The 18,950-nt window shown below is 45.4% G+C and overlaps 1 protein-coding gene across 1 annotated transcript in view; it reads right to left on the reverse strand.

The window, feature by feature from the left end:
* RNF212 (ring finger protein 212) overlaps nucleotides 1-18,950 on the reverse strand; it is a 51,797-nt gene that overhangs the window by 26,289 nt on the left and 6,558 nt on the right. Inside the window, exons 2-5 of the mRNA XM_063425758.1 lie at nucleotides 14,892-14,953; nucleotides 12,198-12,272; nucleotides 9,168-9,224; nucleotides 4,915-4,964 (exon numbers count right to left, since the gene is read on the reverse strand). Coding sequence (XP_063281828.1) covers nucleotides 4,915-4,964; nucleotides 9,168-9,224; nucleotides 12,198-12,272; nucleotides 14,892-14,953 — 244 coding nt within the window. The remainder of the gene's footprint in view (nucleotides 1-4,914; nucleotides 4,965-9,167; nucleotides 9,225-12,197; nucleotides 12,273-14,891; nucleotides 14,954-18,950) is intronic.

Consider the following 18,950-nt stretch of genomic DNA (forward strand, 5'->3'; position numbering starts at 1 on the left):
GGATTAAAAAGAAGGGGGAGGGGTGATTAAAAAGAAGGGGGAGGAGTGGGGGGATTAAGAAGAAGGGTAAGGAGTGGGGGGATTAAAAAGAAGGGGGAGGAGTGGGGGGATTAAGAAGAAGGGGGATTAAGAAGAAGGGTGGGGGGATTAAGAAGAAGGGGAGGAGTGGGGGATTAAGAAGGAGGGGGAGGGGTGGGGGGATTAAAAAGAAGGGGGAGGAGTGGGGGGTTAAGAAGAAGGGGGAGGAGTGGGGGAATTAAGAAGAAGGGGGAGGAGTGGGAGGATTAAGAAGAAGGGGGAGGGGTGGGAGGATTAAGAAGAAGGGGAGAAGTGGGGGCAATTAAAAATAAGGGGAGGAGTGGGGGATTAAGACGAAGGGTGTGGGGATTAAGAAGAAGGGGGAGGGGTGGGGGGATTAAAAAGAAGGGGGAGGAGTGGGGGGATTAAGAAGAGGGGTGGGGTGATTAAGAAGAAGGGGAGGGGTGGGGGAGATTTAGAAGGGGGAGGGGTGGGGGGATTAAGAACAGGGGGGTGATTAAGAAGAACAGGGAGGGGTGATTAAGAAGAACAGGGGGGTAGGGTGATTAAGAAGAACAGGGGAGGGTGATTAAGAAGAACAAGAGGGGTAATTAAGAAGAACAGGGAGGGGTAATTAAGAAGAACAGGGAGGGGTAATTAAGAAGAACAGGGGGGATGGGGTGATTAGGAAGAACAGGAGGGTGGGGTGATTAAGAAGAACAGGGAGGGGTGATTAAGAAGAACATGGGGGTGGGGTAATTAAGAACGGGGGGGTGATTAAGAAGAACAGGGGGGTGGGGGATTAAGAAGAACACGGGTGGTAAGAAGAACACAGAGAGGAGGGGAGAGTAAGAAGAACACAGGGAGGAGGGGGGAGAAGGGGAGATGAGGAGAACACAGGGAGGGTGGGGGAGTTAGGAGAACACATGGGGAGGAGTGAGGAGAACACATGGGGGGAGTGAGGAGAACACATGGGGAGGAGTGAGAAGAAAACAGGGAGGGTGAAAAGAAGACCAGAGGTTTGGGGGGGGGAGGGGAGGGATGAGAAGAGCACAGGGAGGGTGGGTGGGTGTGAGAAGGTACCGCTAGGGGAGAGGAGAGACCACTAAGGGGCAGGACAGGGGGCTGGACAGGGAGCTCTTTCACACTACACGCGCACACACACAATGCATCCCTATACATACACAGAAACACACAATGCATCCCTACACACACAGAAACACAACATGCTTCCCTTACACGCAGAGAAACACACAATGCATCTATTACACACAAAGGCAATGCATCCTTTGCACAGATACACAGAAACACACAATGCAAACCCTTACACACACACATGAAAACACACACACTGCTTCTCTTACATATACTCAGAAACACAATGCATTTCTTACACACACTCAATGCACACTCTTACAGACACACACCTTGCATCCCTTATGCATACAAACACAGATTCACACAATACATCCCTTATACACAAACACACTGCATCACCTACACAAACTGGTATCCCTATACACTACATACCATAAGCACATACATTAGATCCTCTACAATAACACATCCCCTACACACTCCACTCGCTGTGAGCGAACTCATGGGTGGAACATGTAGGTGGACTTTTAGGTGGGCCTTATGGGCATACTCACCGTCAGGCCCTGGGGCCCAGACCTTGAGCTGTGTAAGGGGCCCCCCAAAAAATGGAGCTGCTTCCCATTCTACTAGAACTTTGAATTTTGTGACCACAGTTACAAACAGCCTCCAGACATCCTGTTCTACACCAGACCAGTGGAGCCAAACTGCAGCCCATCACCATCCTCATCTGGTTGTAAGTAGGCAATCTAGTATATTATTAGTGACACTAATCTATAATTTACCTCACATTAAAATCTAAAGTCTGCAATACCTAGTTTTTATGTCCGTAACTCAACTTTTATGTCCGTAAATCTTTAACATAAGCCTGTATTTATTAAAAAAAAATAAAAAAAAATGAGCTATTGTCCATGCCACGGTTCAGGGGAGGGCTGGCAGCCTTAGGCCTGGGGGGCAAAACCAGTCAAGTGGCCCATTGCACCACCAAATCAGTTCACCATCCATGCCCACCTTTTCCTGGTTTTATAACTGATATTGATGTAATGCTGATCAGTAGCTCTTTGCCATACCCGCTCCTTCACGGCTTTGACTTTCAATGTTGTCAGAGCGCAGGCTGAGAATCTCTGAGCCTGTGCTCCGACTCACTAACTGAGAGCCGGAACCACGAGGAAGAGGATATGATCTGACTCAGGGCCAGTGCAAGGATTTTGCCTCCCTAGCCCCCCCCCATGTGACATCACAATGCCCCGCCCATATGATCTGCCATGTTAACTAACGCAAGTGCTGCAGTGCCGCCGTGTTTACATTAAAAGGCCTGCAGGGACAGGCTATAGACACCAGAACCACTACATTAAGCTGCAGTGGTTCTGGGGACTATAGTGTTTCTTTAATGTGAGGTAAATTAGAGATTAGTGCCACGAGTAATATACTAGATTGCCTACTTACAACTAGATGAGGATGATGATGGGCTCTAGCTGCAGTCTGGCACCACTGGTTTGGTGTAGAACAGGATCCCTGGAGGCTGTTTGTAACTGTGGTCACAAAAATCAATGTTCTGGGAGAACGGGAAGCAGCTCCCTTTTTTGGGGGCCCTTTACACAGCTCAGGGTCCACCTTCATGTTCCACCAATGAGTTTGTTCACAGGGGGTGGAGTGTGTAGGGGATGTCCTGATATGTGTGTAAGGAATGCATTGTGTGAATCTGTGTTTGTACGTGTAAGGGCTGCAAGGTGTGTTTCTGTGTATGTACGGGATGCAGTGTGTGCGTCTGTAAGGAATGCATTGTGTGTTTCTGTGTGTGTAAGGGTTGCATGATGGATGTCAATCTCTTTCTCCCCCTTCCCTCCCTCCCCACTCTCTTTCTCCCCCTTCCCTCCCTCCCCACTCTCTTTCTCCCCCTTCCCTCCCTCCCCACTCTCTTTCTCCCCCTTCCCTCCCTCCCTCCCCACTCTCTTTCTCCCCCTTCCCTCCCTCCCTCCCCACTCTCTTTCTCCCCTTCCCTCCCTCCCCACTCTCTTTCTCCCCCTTCCCTCCCTCCCCACTCTCTTTCTCCCCCTTCCCTCCCTCCCCACTCTCTTTCTCCCCCCTCCCTCCCTCCCCACTCTCTTTCTCCCCCTCCCTCCCCACTCTCTTTCTCCTCCTCCCTCCCCACTCTCTTTCTCCCCCTCCCACTCTCTTTCTCCCCTCCCCTTCCCCACTCTCTTTCTCCCCCTCCCCACTCTCTTTCTCCCCCTCCCCCTCCCCACTCTCTTTCTCCCCCTCCCCACTCTCTTTCTCCCCCTCCCCACTCTCTTTCTCCCCCCTCCCCACTCTCTTTCTCCCCCCTCCCCACTCTCTTTCTCCCCCCTCCCCACTCTCTTTCTCCCCCCTCCTTCCTCCTCACTCTCTTTCTCCCCCCACCTCTCTTGTAGCGTGGCCGAGCTCTGTATGGTCCGCGGGTACAGGGAGCTTTTGTTTCCTGTACCCGGCCGGACTAACAGGAAGTGCACACTCAGGGTTCACTTCCTGTTAGTCCGGCCGGGTACAGGAGAGAGATGCTCCCTGTACCCGCGGACCATACAGCGCTCGGCCACGCTACAGTGAGTCCCTCCTGTCAGCCCCTCTCCTCATGCTGCGCCCGGGCGGTGCGCCCTCATGGACGCACCAGCCCGGGCAAAGCTGCAGCCGCCTGAGGCTCTCTGCAGAGCGCTCGGGCGGCTGCAGCTTGAGGGGGGCCGGCGCTCCTGGCGGCGCCCCTTCCCAAGGGGCGCCCTAGGCGGCTGCCTAGTCCGCCTAACAGGTAGCGCCGGCCCTGCTTGTGACCCTGTGTAATATGGACCGGGATGACCCCCGCCGGTCCATAGGGGGGGGAACGTAGGCTCTGCAGTAGGTCAGCCTGGTATAAAAGCGGCGGGAGAGCGTCCGTCTCTCCCATGCCGCTTGTGTGAGTAGGCCGCATGTTGGTGCCGAGCGGTACATCAACGTTTGAGGTATCTTTGTGTAGGTCTTAGTTTCCTCTGCCTATTGTCAGTTTCCAAATGGCGTTTTGGGTGTCTGTGTTGGCAGATGAAGCTTAGAGTGTCGAGTGGCACAGGAGATGTTGCTGCCTGCGTCCACTCAGCTCAGCGGTCAGGCCCCGCCCCCTAACATCATTTTTATGCAAAAAAAATGCATTTGCATTACATGCCCTCATAAAATAGTATTTATTTTAAATAGTTTATATTTAACTTCAAATCCACTTAAAATTGCTCCACAACTCTAATTTTGACTCCACAGACCTGGTAATCAATCGCCAAAGCCATAATTGCTGACCAGACTGGGGAGTTGGTGAATAGAGGTCATTATGTGTAATTTTATGACACTAGGGTGACACAACAACTGCAAGATGACATTAAATTTGTGCCTGAAAATATGATCTGGGAAAAACATTTTATACTTCGTTCAATTCTCTATAGGTAAAAATGCATAAACAATGCTCCTCAAAATTTAGAACATTGTAAGTGGATTGGAAGAATTTTCAAACTTAAGACCTAAATAAATAGTAAACTAATATAAACTGAAAAATATATGTTATTTTGGGAAAAGATGGAAAGGGGAATGGTGAGGATAGCACAAACAAATAGGAGAGGTCGGATATAAAATGAAAAAGGTTTTTATCAAATGAGATGTTAATTACCTAGTCACTGGTCAGGATAATTAGTCTGTGAGTGAGGAGAAGCAAGTTTTGGAAAATTCTTATTGACAGTTCCAGGTTTCAGTCAAATTGTAACTATTACACATCCTTTGAGTTGATAGTAAAAAAATAAACTATAATAAACATACCTTTGTATTTTTTCAGTCAACTTCTCAATGTTTTCTTCAAGTTTTACAATCTAGAAGAATAAATCGGTATTACTCTAGCATCCTATAGTTAGATATTCGAGCAATCCAGCGGGAGTTAAAGTATAGGGTCAGGAACACAAACGTTTTCCTGACCCTACAGTGTTATAACCACCACCAAGGCACTCTTAATATAGTACAATCTTACTTTTATTCAAGTCTGCTGCTGGCTCTGCCCATGATCTGTCTGCTTGGCATCATCAGAAGTGATTCTCTGAGCCAATAACAATGCTTTCCTATTGGATTGGCTGATACTGTCAAGGAGGCAGAGCCAGCACAAGTCAAACACACCCCTGGCCAATCAGCATCTCTTCAAAGAGGAAAGTTTAGTGTAACCATGCAGAGGGTGGAGACACTGAATGGCAGTGCTGCAGTGTGCAGCACTACCCCTGGAAGCACCTCTAGTAGCCACGTGCGGAGTGGCCAGTGGAGGTAACCCTAGGCTGTAAAGTAAACACTGCCTTTTCTCTGAAACAAGTGTTTACTGCAAAATGCCTGAAGGGACTGATTATACTCCCCAGAACAACTAAAATTAGCTGTAGTTGTTCTGGTGACTATAGGGTCCCTTTAACATGAATTATCGATTTGGAGACCCTTAGAATGTGCAGGTTTCAACAGAGATACAATGTAATACTTTAGTTTAAACAAAGGATCACACCTTTTGTATTAGTAAATGCATACCTTATCTATTTTATATGTTAATTAATACATAATAATTCACATTTTACACATTGATTAATACCATAATTTTAAAGTTGAATTAAAGGCTTACATTTTCTGTTATAATGTTGCATGCATATTCTTTCCTTGTGTTTAAGAAAGCTTAATAATGTATGTAGGCATGTTTTTCAAACCCTAAGGGAGGCTGATCTCCACTATTACATTGTGTTAACACAATATTGTCTGTTTCACCAGTCAGTGTATGTTTTAACATGGTATAAATAAAAATAATCTGATTATATATCTGCATACGCCCTGTTTATTGCTAGTAATTCTCTTGAGAAGAGCGGAAGCATTGCTGGGATCCCCTACTGATCCCAGCAAAGCGTTTTTATTCCCTGTAGAATTTTACCACATACTCTAAATGAACGTTATAACCTTGGTTGATAAATTACACTAAACAAAGAGGAATTCTGGGTAAAGCATAAATAAGAAGGTTGCACTATCATTTGAGTTTCCAGATAGGGCCATTATTTGTTCATAAGGAGTTAGCAGTAAGGCATGTGCTTCATTAATACAAAGTCCTGTCTAATATTAGATAGGGTGAATATTCCAAGCAGGCACAACAGAAGAGGCAGAAAGTCTAAACTGCAATACACAAGTTAAAAGAAGTAAATCACGCCAAAATGTAAAAAAAAAAAAAAAAAAAACAGAAAAAAAACCCAAACCATACAAGTCAAATGAATAAAGCTACACAGGCTAATAAAGTGACATACAGAAATTATCCTAAAAAATAAGTAAAACTGACAATATGTTTCCATATTTTTGGTTGTTTTACTTATGTGTTCCATCAGTATTAGTGTAAAAAAAAACAAATAACCCCATTCAATAGACAAATTAACTGGACAATGAACCAAATGATAACTTGTTTTGCTTATCGAAAGCCACAGGCACATTCTCACAAAGGATTTGGTTATAATGGAAAGACACAAGCTCAAGGTTGCATTATTATTATGGAGCAGTTATAAATAGTGATGTCCCGAACGGTTCGCTGGCAAATAGTTCCTGGCGAACATAGCTTGCATAGCATATGCGATGTTCGGTCCGCCCCCTATTCGTCATCATTGAGTAAACTTTGACCCTGTACCTCATAGTCAGCAGACACATTCCAGCCAATCAGCAGCAGACCCTCCCTCGCAGACCCTCCCACCTCCTGGACAGCATCCATTTTAGATTCATTCGTAAGCTGCATTCTTAGTGAGAGAAGGGACAGTGTGCTGCTGCTGATTTAATAGGGAAATCGATAGCTAGGCTAGTGTATTCAGTGTCCACTACAGTCCTGAAGGACTCATCTGATCTCTGCTGTAAGGACAGCAGCCCAAAAAGCCCTTTTTAGGGCTAGAACATCAGTCTGCTTTTTTTTTTTTGTGTAATCTAATTGCAGTTGCCTGCCTGCCAGCGTGTGTGTCAGGCTCACAGCGTATACTGTGCCCACTTGCCCAGTGCCACCACTCATATCTGGTGTCACAATAGCTTGCATTTAAAAAAAACAAAAAACTTTTTGGACTGTAATATAATAGCAGTCAGTTTCCTTCACATGTGTGCGTTTCAGGGCCTGCCAGGGCACAGTGTCACACCAGTGCAACTCATATCTGGTGTAACAGTAGTGTACATTAAAAAAAAAAATACAATTTTGACTGTAATAGATTGAATAGCAGTTAGCGTGTGTGTCAGGCCTACAGCGTCTACTCTGCCAACTTCTGCCAGTGCACAGTGCCACAGTAGCTTGCACGCATAGTACCACTAATCGAAAAAAAAATGACAGGCAGAGGCAGGCCACCCCTCAGGGGCCGTCGTGGTGCTGTGATTCCCTTTGGCCCTAGAATAATGCCCAGTGTTCAGAGGCCACGTACCCTGAAAAGTTCTGAGGACATAGTTGACTGGTTAACACAGGACACCCAATCTTCTACAGCTTCCGCTCGGAACCTTGACGCACCATCCTTCTCCAGCTTAGCTTCGGGCACCTCTCAAGTTACCACTCGCCCGCCTGCCGCCACCGCCAACACTAGCACCACAGCTGCTTCACTTGATATGTCAGATCAGTTATTTACACATCAGTTGGTAGAAATGAGTGATGCCCAAGCATTATTGCCAGAGGATGTAGATAACAGGGATATGTCTCAGTCAGGCAGCATTACACACATGGACGTACGGTGTGATGATGATGATGTTGAACCCGCTGCTGCTTCCTTTGCTGAGTTGTCAGATACAAGTGAAGCGGTTGATGATGACGATGCGTCCGTGGATGTCACGTGGGTGCCCGCTAGAAGAGAAGAAGAACAGTGGGAAAGTTCAGATGGGGAGACAGAGAGGAGGAGGAGACGAGTTGGAAGCAGGGGGAGGTCGTCGCAAGGAGCTAGTGGCACAGTCAGACAGCATGCATCGGCACCCAGGGTCAGCCAGACAGCACGCCAATCAACGCATGCTGTTGCCACCACCACAATGTCATTGCAGAGCTCAGCAGTGTGGCATTTTTTTTTGTGTGTCTGCCTCTGACAACAGTGATGCCATTTGCAACCTGTGCCAAAAGAAACTGAGTCGTGGGAAGCACATGATCGCACGTCACAAACGCCTATGGGATCAACACACGAGTACAAGCAGCACACAAACTCAAAGCCGACATCCTCCTCCTGGTCCAGCATCTTCAGCCACGTCAACCACTGCTGTCCTTCTTGCCCCCTCTCAACCATCCACCACTCTGTCTCTCGCCTTGAGCAGTTCCTGATCATCTGCCCACAGTCAGGTGTCTGTCAAGGACATGTTTGAGCGTAAGAAGCCAATGTCACAAAGTCACCCCCTTGCCCAGCGTCTGACAGCTGGCTTGTCTGAACTCAAGCTGGTGGAGTCTGAGGCGTTCCAAAAATTTGTAGCTATTGGGACACCGCAGTGGAAGGTACCCGGACGAAATTTCTTTGCACAAAAGGCAATCCCCAACCTGTACTCGATTGTGCAAAAGGAAGTAATGGCATGTCTGGCACACAGTGTTGGGGCAAGGGTCCATCTGACCACTCATACCTGGTCTGCAAAGCATGGTCAGGGCAGGTATATCACCTACACTGCGCATTGGGTAAACCTGCTGACGGCTGCCAAGCATGGAATGTGTGGCTCTGCAGAGGAGTTGGTGACACCGCCACGACTTGCAGGCAGGCCTGCTGCCACCTCCTCTACTCCTCCTACTCCATCCTCTTCTGCTGCTGCGTCTTGCTCCACATCAACGGCACCCCCCCAGCTCCCCAGGTGCTATTCCACATCCCGGATACGGAAGTTTTTTGTCTAAGGAGCGAAGATCACCCTGAGCTGAAATATTGACACAAATATGGCTGCCGTGTTTAAACCAAGTAAAATAAAAATCATTCCAAAAAAAAAACCATAAACTAAAAATGCAAACTATGTTAAAACCACTTGAGATAGAATAACTATATATATATGTGTGTGTGTGTGTGTGTGTGTGTGTGTGTGTGTGTGATTTTACTTACTTTTCCTTTGTAAAAAGATAGTAATCTTTTTCTGTGACTTTCCTGAAATTCTAGAACCTACAACACACAATGTATTAGAGAATAGCAATAACAGATACACCATACAAAATAATTTTTAATGTTAAACTCACTTCAACTTGTGATCAAGATAACATAACATACTTGTATGCAAACTGTGCCCAATCTTGGAACACGCACTCAGTAAAAGTAGGGAAATATGTTTTGTTAAATCCAAACTATGCATTTTTCTCATTACATTTGTCTTGTTGTATAGGGTATAATAAGAGTACAGCCGGTTGATCACTACTACATATTTCCGATGTATTCCATTGCTAGCAATGAAAGCTATTGCTGCTAATTGGTAACACCATTAGCAATCAAAAACATTCAAATAACCAACCAGAAACATATTCTTGCAGTAAGGATAAATTAAATACATAGAAAAAAAGAATCCCTAAAGTATTAGAGTTGTCCAAACAATTCAAGGTTTTAAGCCCTTTAATTTGACTGAACAAAAAGAGAAAAGCTGTGGATATGTTATAGATAAAACAACTTTTATTCCATCTTTAAAAATTATTAACATATGTTACTAATCAAATCACCCTTAATATTCTTACCTTATAAGTCAATATAGGAGCTCACATTCACTTATAGAGAGGTGGGACATCTATTCATCCTGTAAGTCTACCGAGGGTGATTTACTTCTATAGTAAACTCAACTTTTAAGCATTTCACATTATAGTTTATCTCTCATCAACAATAACCTAGTCTGTCATTAGGTGATGCTATAACTTGTGCATTATTACAAAAAAAGCACATTCAAGGGGGAGGGACCTGACCTTTTTGTTGACACTGTCAACACTAATTTGTGTGATCCTTGTTTGCAGGTAGCACGGTCCTCTAGGGTAAACAACAGGCACAGTCCTTGTAATTGCATATACTCCAGGCACTTTATTTGTAAATCCACACAGGAGAAAGCAGTAAATGAAAACATAAATATAACACAAATCCCTATAAACAAAAACCTTGCTCGTCTGAGCACTAACTAACATTAGGTTCACTATCTCTCAGGGGTTAAACTAAAACAAAACAATATTGGTTTCACCAACCTAGTTCTTTGTCCGCTCTCAGCACTCCCAGTGCTCCAAGCCAGCCTTGACTGCTTCCCTTTCTGCACTCCCAGTGCTCCAAACCAGCCTTGACTGCTTTTCTTTTGCACTCCCAGTGCTCCAAGCCAGCCTTAACTGCTTCCCTTTCTGCACTCCCAGTGCCTAGTCTCCTTGACTCTCTCTCTTGAGAGAACAGCCTCTCTCCTACCTGCTTCCTGGGAGGAAGCCATTAATCCCCCCTTTTTACCTGCCTAGCAGGGAGGGGTTTATTCCCACTGCTACAGCTGATTATCTGCAGCTGAGCAGTGGGTTGGAGACAGTCCAAAAAACCCTGGCCTGGATCTATGTCTCCCAGGAAAACCACTAAAATGTGGAGTGGAGCATTGGCCCACCCTTCTCTCCAAATGCTCCACCCCAGGGGCCCATAACTAAACCTAGCTTTGTGTTGTGCAACACACAAACTACATATACTCCCCCTGGGGTTAAATGGCCTCTCTGCCTTCACTTTATCTCATATGGTATGATACTACTCTGCTAACTTATCTCATGCCTGGGGCTCCTACTCTGCTATCATGGAAGCCAGTCATTTGCTGGATGAACCGCTGGGGCGATCCTGTGACCTGGCAACACGAGAGTGAGGGAGGCAGCTGATCCCTCACCCAACAATCTACCAGTGTAAGCCACAGTGGACTGCCCTGTTCCCACCCCTGCCAGTGAGGGATACCCTGGAACTTTAACCTACCTATGAACTGGGAATGATCTGAGCACACTCCGACAAGATCAAAGGGACTAGCAATAGAAACTAAAATGGCGCCAAAGATCAACTCCACGAAGCATGTGAGGCCTCACCCCGACTTTCTGTCAGCATTTGATAGCATATGTGCAGCATTCTGGGAACGGCAGAGGCAATGTATGGATCCCAGCTCGAAAAACAAGAACTGGGCGCTGATCCTGCAAATTGGCCCAACATCATTCCTACTTAACCTATGCCAGAGCTACCAGACAAGCTCATGGAGGTACACCACGCAGGGCTGAGACAGAGCCCTTTGATACCCCCGGAGGCGTCCGGGAGGCAAAAAGCAGAGCGGGCCATGCCCCACCTAACTCTGACTCCCCAAAAGGGACTGTTCTGGGGGTAAGTTTACTTCTATGAACTGATACTTGAATGGAGCTCCCGCTGGTTGTTTCTCTGAAGTTTCTCCACCTGGAAGAGCTCCCCCTCTGCTTCACGTGGCACACCACTGATGTCAGTCTCGCGAAGAGGCATTGGCTGAGTGACTAAACTAATTTGGGGTTCTTCACCTGAGACTATCGTCCCAAACATAGTGCCCCTAGACTACAATCCAACTGTTTTCTAAACCCTTTAATGTGACCCGCAGGGGTGTTTTATTTCCAATGCACAGTCTGAATGAGTTTTGCCACAATTTATATTCTGTTTGCTAAGCCATTGCAGCCTTCTACAACTTACTGTTATCATCTGTTTTTTTTGTCTTCCATGTGCATAAACTGCATCCTACTTACTTAATTTTGACCAGGAGATAATCTTAAAAGTTAATTCAAAGTGAATTTCAAATTTCAGGCTTATTCACAACTATTCGAACTAAAAGCAAAGCTGTCTAATTTATCCAGTTTAGCTGTTTTGGTTTTAAATTTGAAATTCACTTTGAATTAATTCAGTGAATAATCTTGAGAGTTTACCAACTAAAATACAAAAATATACAGGGCAAATGCAGTTTTCTGGTAATATGTTTTTTTTTTATTATTTATCACTATATTGAATTGTGCCCTAGAGCATCCAAGAAGAATTTTAGAGAATAATCTCACATGTTAATACTTTATGTAGTAGCTGCATGCTAATTAGGAAAGGCCACAACTTATTAGAATAATGTATGTTAAGCATAGTTTAGTAATAAATACTTACTTGAGTAAATTCTTTTGAAAACTTTTTGCAGAGTACATTAATATCCACGAAAAGTAATTTGACATCAGGACTTGTCTGTGAAAAGAAATGTGTTTTCTAGACAATTGATGGGTAAATAAACATTTAATTTATGCAAAAAGAGTAAATGCAAGCCGATGGTGACATATTTATAATTTACTAAATAGGCCTAGCTCAGCAAATTTAAGGGAGGGGCATTTAAATCATAGGTGTAACTAAACAAATTCTTCTAAAGCAAAGCACCTGCCTGCTTTCTTGCATAAATATCGATTTTTTACACTTACACTTCACCTCCTTGTCCATTTGGCACACTAGCAATGTCTCATCCACAGCATTGCTACCTACCACCAATTAGTTTAACTCATTATGTGTGCAGAACCTCAAGCAATCCTTACCCATACTAACGTCAGCCTTCTGTACTGTTTCCTGACCCCTAAGACTCATGCAGCTCATATTAAAAGTGAAAATGCAAGTCTAACTTTGTGTCAATTAGACCTTCAGTATTATTCACTATAGTCAGAATGCCCCGGTTCCACATATGCAAAAATCATCAAGATGTGTCCGGGGGAATTTAGACAGCAAATAATAGTAATAAATGGGGTTATGCCATTGTCCCCCTAATCCCTAGCCATTAAAAGCCAATTAAGGTAATAAGTTGTCCCAAGCCCACAGAACCCTTTTATTTAAATATATAGCCACCTACACCCTCACACTAAAACCTATAAAAGAAAGATTTGTATACTAGCATTCTGAAGTGCTTTTTTTCAATAAAAAAAATAAAAAGGTCAAGTAAAAACACTTGGATGCAAACACAGAGAATATGGGGGGCAGGGCCTGTGGCCATTGCAGCCAGACTGCTTTTCTCACATCTCTCTCTTATCCTGGCTGAATCCAGCAAATATCACTGTTTTTACAGCCCATCCACCTACTTCAAAATTAGTGGATTTCAAAACGGAATGCTTCTAGATGTGACTGATGTGCCCATTTTTGCCCTCTGATTATTTATCTCTTCCCTGACTTGTTGCGGCATACTGGATGCCTGCAGCCTTACATCTGTACGATCTCATCAGTGCTTCACTGGGGCCTGAAGTTGCTGGATATGCTGGGGACATCTGAGAGATGTCACCTACAAGAGAATGAGGTCTTTATAGAGGTGGCTGTGGCCCCTTCCTCCCCCCCTTCTGGGATAGGGGGGTTTTCTTGGCCCACCCTGTTGCTTGCGCCCCGTCTGTCATACTTTACTACACAGTCCCTTGCCATTTTATGAATGGAACTAGTGCCATCGCCTTTGCTCTAAAGTTCTGGTAGCACTCAGCATCAGCCTCAACCTATGGTGTAATATGTGACCTCTGGCTTATGGGCATGCTCTCTGTGGCTCTGCAAATAATAGTAATAATTGTACCCCATATTGAGACCCGAACTGCCCTTGTCACCCATGCTTGTGGGGAGCCTGGAGACCCGCTTACTCCACACTGTAGGCCCCGCACTCAGTGGCCAGGGGCATCCGACGGACCGGTGGTCGGTTGTCCAGGACCTCGTGGACCAACGATGAGTCTGGTGAGGAGGAGTGCCTGGCAAGGAATCCGGTGATGCCCCGGAGTTATTTCCGCCTACCATGTGGAGAGTGTCGGTGGTTGGAGCTGTCTAGGTCTTAGGGAGCGATCTTGGATCTGCCATGGCTTACCTAATGCCTGCTTGGAGGATGGGTCCACTCTGGAACTGTTCCTCAGATCGGGACTTTGCAAGTTCTGTTCAATCTTTAAGCGTGTCACCGGGCCCAACCGACCTCCAAATAGAGAGCTATTTGGATGGGAGGTTGGGGAGGCAAGGAAGCAGAGGATACATGGGGCTTGAGAGGCCAGAGCTCCGGGAACCATTTTTTGGAGACTGGGACTAAGCCGCCGCACGCCTGGATCTCCTCGACGGTTCAGATAATAGCCGCAACCCTGTAAAATTTTAACATGCTGTAACTCGGGCACAGATTATCCAATTAGGGGACTATTTGGACAGCGAGGGCACTCTGTGTGTGGGGAAAGGCTATAATCACTGCTTTACAGGAGAGAATGACTCCAGAGCTATAACTGCTGCAGCTTGGTCCACTGGAAGAGGTCCTCAGGGGACTTTCAGCTTCTGTGACTGGATCTGAAGAATGCCATGGTCCCCTGGTAGTAGCGAGAAAGCTGACCTGGTGGAGGTACTCAGTCAGAGTCACAGACAAACACTCAAATATGCATTTCTTTACTGTAGCAAGAAAGAATAGAAAGACTGTATGGAATGAGAATAGGAAATGTGACTCAGTAGATCTGTAAAGCAAAGGATATTTGCTGTGGAGGATGCAATGGTTAATTTAGCATTAGTGATCACAAAAAAAAGAGCCATAAATTAGAAGGATGGGGCTGGATGACAATACAAATTAGTCATGTAAAAGTATAATTACACAGAAACACAGGATGAGAAAACTAATGATTTTGTAAAACAGTTAATGACAATAGAACATGAGAATACTAATAACCCAAAAGAAGAATGGAAACATAATATTTGAGGGGTTTACAGACACAAAGACCTAAACAAACCAAAGAGATACGCATGTAAGCAAAATGGGAGAAACGATTAATAAACCAGTATATTTAAAAAATACATCACATAATCAATGAAAGCAATGTTAAAAAAGAAAACCTGGTTGTTAAGTAATATTGTCCGGCAAACAGATTTGCATACTGTGCACACGTCATTTGTTCCTGTAAGGAAAACAAACATTTAGCCAAAAAAAAACACACACATTTTTATTGGCTACTAGCATTTGTTCTGAATGACATATTAAAATGATATGAAGTACCAGGAAAATATTTAACTTATAAGTTAAAACTAACACCAGCATTTCTTGATGTCACCTAATACAGAGAGCGTAAGCAGGCAACAAACTTACAAATACATGGTAAATAAAGCAGTGTGCAACATTCTTTTTTTTTTGTGACTTTTTTTTTTTTTTTATAATTTGTATTTTATTTGAGTTTGAATACTCGAAATACAGCATTGCCGCAGTATGCAGTTAGGAATAATTTGTAGTCAACATTAAACATAAATAATACGTAACTTTAAGAAGTTGCCAAGATGGTTATATGTCTGATATTATTGTGTAAATGGCAGTATAAGCACTATGAACAATCTACAGGAACTGTCTATATATGCGTATCAACTTTGGATCCCTTCAACGCAGCCTGAAGTTCTCCTAGTGTAATCGGAGCTTCCAGTTCTTCTGCCACATCTTGGCTTAGGGTTTTCGTGACATGTTGATGAAAGTAGTTTCCAATTCGCATGTCTCTGTGGGAGCAGTCATCTGCATTGCCGTCTGGGGGTAGGTTATATAAGTCGTTATAGAAACCGTGAAATGCGTCGGCTATCTTGTCAGGGAGCTGCGTGGCTACCTGTGCCCTGTCTTTAATTTTTGTGATTTGGCACAGTCGGCGTTGTTGTCATGCCCGTTACCAGTAATTCCTGTCTCTTCCGGGTTGACGGAGTTTAGCCGCACCCCCTCTCTGACGCGGTCTCATCACGCTATATAATGCGACCGCGCCAGATACAAGACGCTGGATTAATGAACAGCGTTACCGCGAACTCTAACTGACTGAAAGCTCTCTACAACTTACCTGTGTACCGACCCGGACTTGAACTCATCTACCCGCCTTCTCCTCTCCTCGACCACGGCTATTATCTGGACTTCTCTCTTCCTGTCTCCTAAAGAACCTCCCCGGAGGGGAACTCTGGAACCTGAACTTCACCCTCTGGAAGCTAAGTTAATCGTTTCATCTGTTACACGAACTTTCCTCTCAAGGACTCCTGAGCATTCATTATTTGGTCTGCTCTCAAGTTTTCCAAACAGCTCTGCTGCAGCCTGCTCGTTAAACATTCAGGCTCCAGCTGATAACGTACACTGCTAACTTTAACCTTAAAACAAATCACTATTGTTTTAACCTTCATTATAGCTTCCTTCATTAACTTAATTATTGCAACAGCAAATATACTAGATTGCAATTAGGAAGCCGCTTACCAACATTGAAGTATTTAAAGATACAGTACCTGTATTATCCTACAACCAAACAATTAAAGATACAGTACCAGTGTTTCCCTACATTGAATTACCAGTTCCTATATTATATTCTATAATTCTAAATCATCAATTAATTCCTAAGAAATCTGCAGTTGAGCTCCATCTCAATCTATGTAAACGTGACAGTTGTTTTTGAAGCGTCCGGGCCAGAAGGCGGCCACATTTGCCCGAGTATTCATAAAAACAACGATGTGATTTATGTATAGTGTATTGCAGTTTGCGGTGCAGGATGTCTCCCAGTGCTTGTCTGGCTTCCAGTTGAGCTTTGTAGTTGTTGTCTGACTGGGTGGACTTGTGAGTGTTTTCCAGCGCCGAGATCTGCGCAGTCAGTTCAGTCACTCGTTGTCGCTGTACTTTCTGCCGATGGGTACATATCTTAATCAGTTGCCCTCGTATAACGCATTTATGTGTCTCCCATATCGTCAGGGCTGGTATCTCCAGGGGATTCGTTCTCCTCAAAGAATGTGGTTAGCGTCGATCGGAGTTCCATCGTCACTGGTGTGTCGTTGAGTATTGACTCATTCATCCGCCATTGACGGTCTCTTGGTCGATACAGGGGGGATCTAAGTGTTACTGATACCGGGGAGTGGTCAGACCATCCCATCGGCCGTATCTCTGCTGAGAGTAGCATAGGTAGAAATTCTTGGGCCATAAATATATAGTCTAGCCTGCTATAAGACTTGTGTAACGTGGAGTAGTAAGTGAAGTCTTTATCACCGGGGTGAAGCACCCTCCAGCCATCCATGAGACCGGAGCCTCGGAGCGCCTCTCGTATGACTTGTAGGCCCTGAGACAGGAAGGAGCTAGTCCCCCTAGAGGTGTCAGTCCTCGGTTCTAAGGAAACATTCAGGTCGCCTGCCGCTATGAGGAAGCCCTCCCGGAATGTCTCAAGTTTATGCAGCATCTTTCTAATGAATCTAGGTTGCCGGGTGTTGGGCGCATAGATGCTAGCGAAAGTGTAAGAGTCGGCTATAGTGCCTTTTACAAACAGATAGTGTCCCATAGTGTCCGCCATAGTAGCCGCACACTCAAACGGTATTGTGTTTGTGAACAGGATCGCCACTCCAGCCTTTTTGGCCGTCTGGTGATTTGCAAAAAACCCCTTCGGGTATCGTGTGTCTTTCAGCTGTGGGCTAACGTCGCCTCGGAAGTGGGTCTCCTGCAGGAGTGCCACGGACACCCATTCGGCCCATAAGGAGCGCAACAGATGGGATCTTCGCTCGGACACTGTGGCGAAACCAACCTCGCCACTATGAGCTGGAGAAGCCTGGTTGCTCGCCTGCTTCCTTTGGACTATGGACCAGACTTTAAAAAGCTTTATTTTACCTGCAGAAAGGCATATTCGTGCCTTTCAGCCGGGGTGTTCAGTAGATTCCAGCTACCGAACAAACTACCGTATGAGGGACCACCTAGGAGATGGAGTGTGCCGTCAATTAACCGCCCAGAAGCTGCGGTTAACCGCAGCTTAATTGATGAACGCTGGGTGGCCTTTGTTCGTTTGCCGACCACGAGGTAGCGGCCATTTTAATCGTGCGAAAGACCAGCGGTGTTCGGCGAGGATTCTATGGAACTATAAACGGACACTTAATTGCACGAACACCGCTGAGCCGTCTGTCGCCTGGGTCCTATCGTACAAGGTTAACCGAACACTGGAATTCGGTATTTCTATGGGAATTGTAGTAACCCAGATAGCTATACCATGGAGCCTATTTGTGTGATTAAAGACTTTGGCTCCATGGCGATTAAACTGTATTCGTGTAGTCTGGGTGCCATTCACCTAATAATGTGCACCCAGACCTGAGCTATCTGGGGATATGTAACATGTCTGTGTTGGGTGGAATAAAAGTGACTTTATATATTTTAAAGCATAATACTGTATTTAGATCCCCACATGTGTAATGGAGTCTTGTCTTTGTCCTGAGAGATAATTGAATTACCTCTACAATTATCTCCAGGGCAGAAGGGAGGAAACCAGGATGCATTGTGGGAATGTTTACTGCCAGGAGTGTAAGCTGTCCATATTGCTTTTCCTGTTCGGCTGCTTCCAGGGTTCGTGTGTCTGCTGTTCGAGAGTTGGTGAATTTGTGCAGTTTGGGAGTTCGGGAAGTTGGTGCTTATGGTAGCTGCTGGTCTATGGAAAAGGGGATTATCGCCTAAACGCATTTTTCCCCTTTTATGCTGAAACGGTCCGTTACAATTGGTGGCAAGCGGCGGGATCGTTCCTACAACCAGAGGGACAGCTACAGACAACACCATTCCTGGATTACAAAGTGAGGGCAACGCCAGTACCCGTACAGCGCCCCTATCTACAAGGAACCAACTGCAGCAGAGCAAGCATGGCACCCAGCTACACTCAAGAGGCGTATGACAGAGAGGTCACCAAGATACTGGCTTTATGCGGACCCAACCCCTCAGAATATAGAGTGCAGCGTGTGAAGCAAGCAGTGCGAGAGTACTTGCCGTGGGAATCAGAGCGGGCCAGGGGGTTTGCAGACCTCCCTCCCCAGCGGCAATGTGTGGCCCAGGGAGCTGATGGTGTCGTCCATCCTCCCCAGCAGCCGTGTGTGTCCAAGGGAGCCGAAGGTGCAGTCCTTCCTCCCCAGCGGCAGGCTGAGTTACAGGGGGCA

This window comes from Pelobates fuscus, chromosome 6 (assembly GCF_036172605.1).
Source record: "Pelobates fuscus isolate aPelFus1 chromosome 6, aPelFus1.pri, whole genome shotgun sequence".
NCBI lineage: Eukaryota > Metazoa > Chordata > Amphibia > Anura > Pelobatidae > Pelobates > Pelobates fuscus.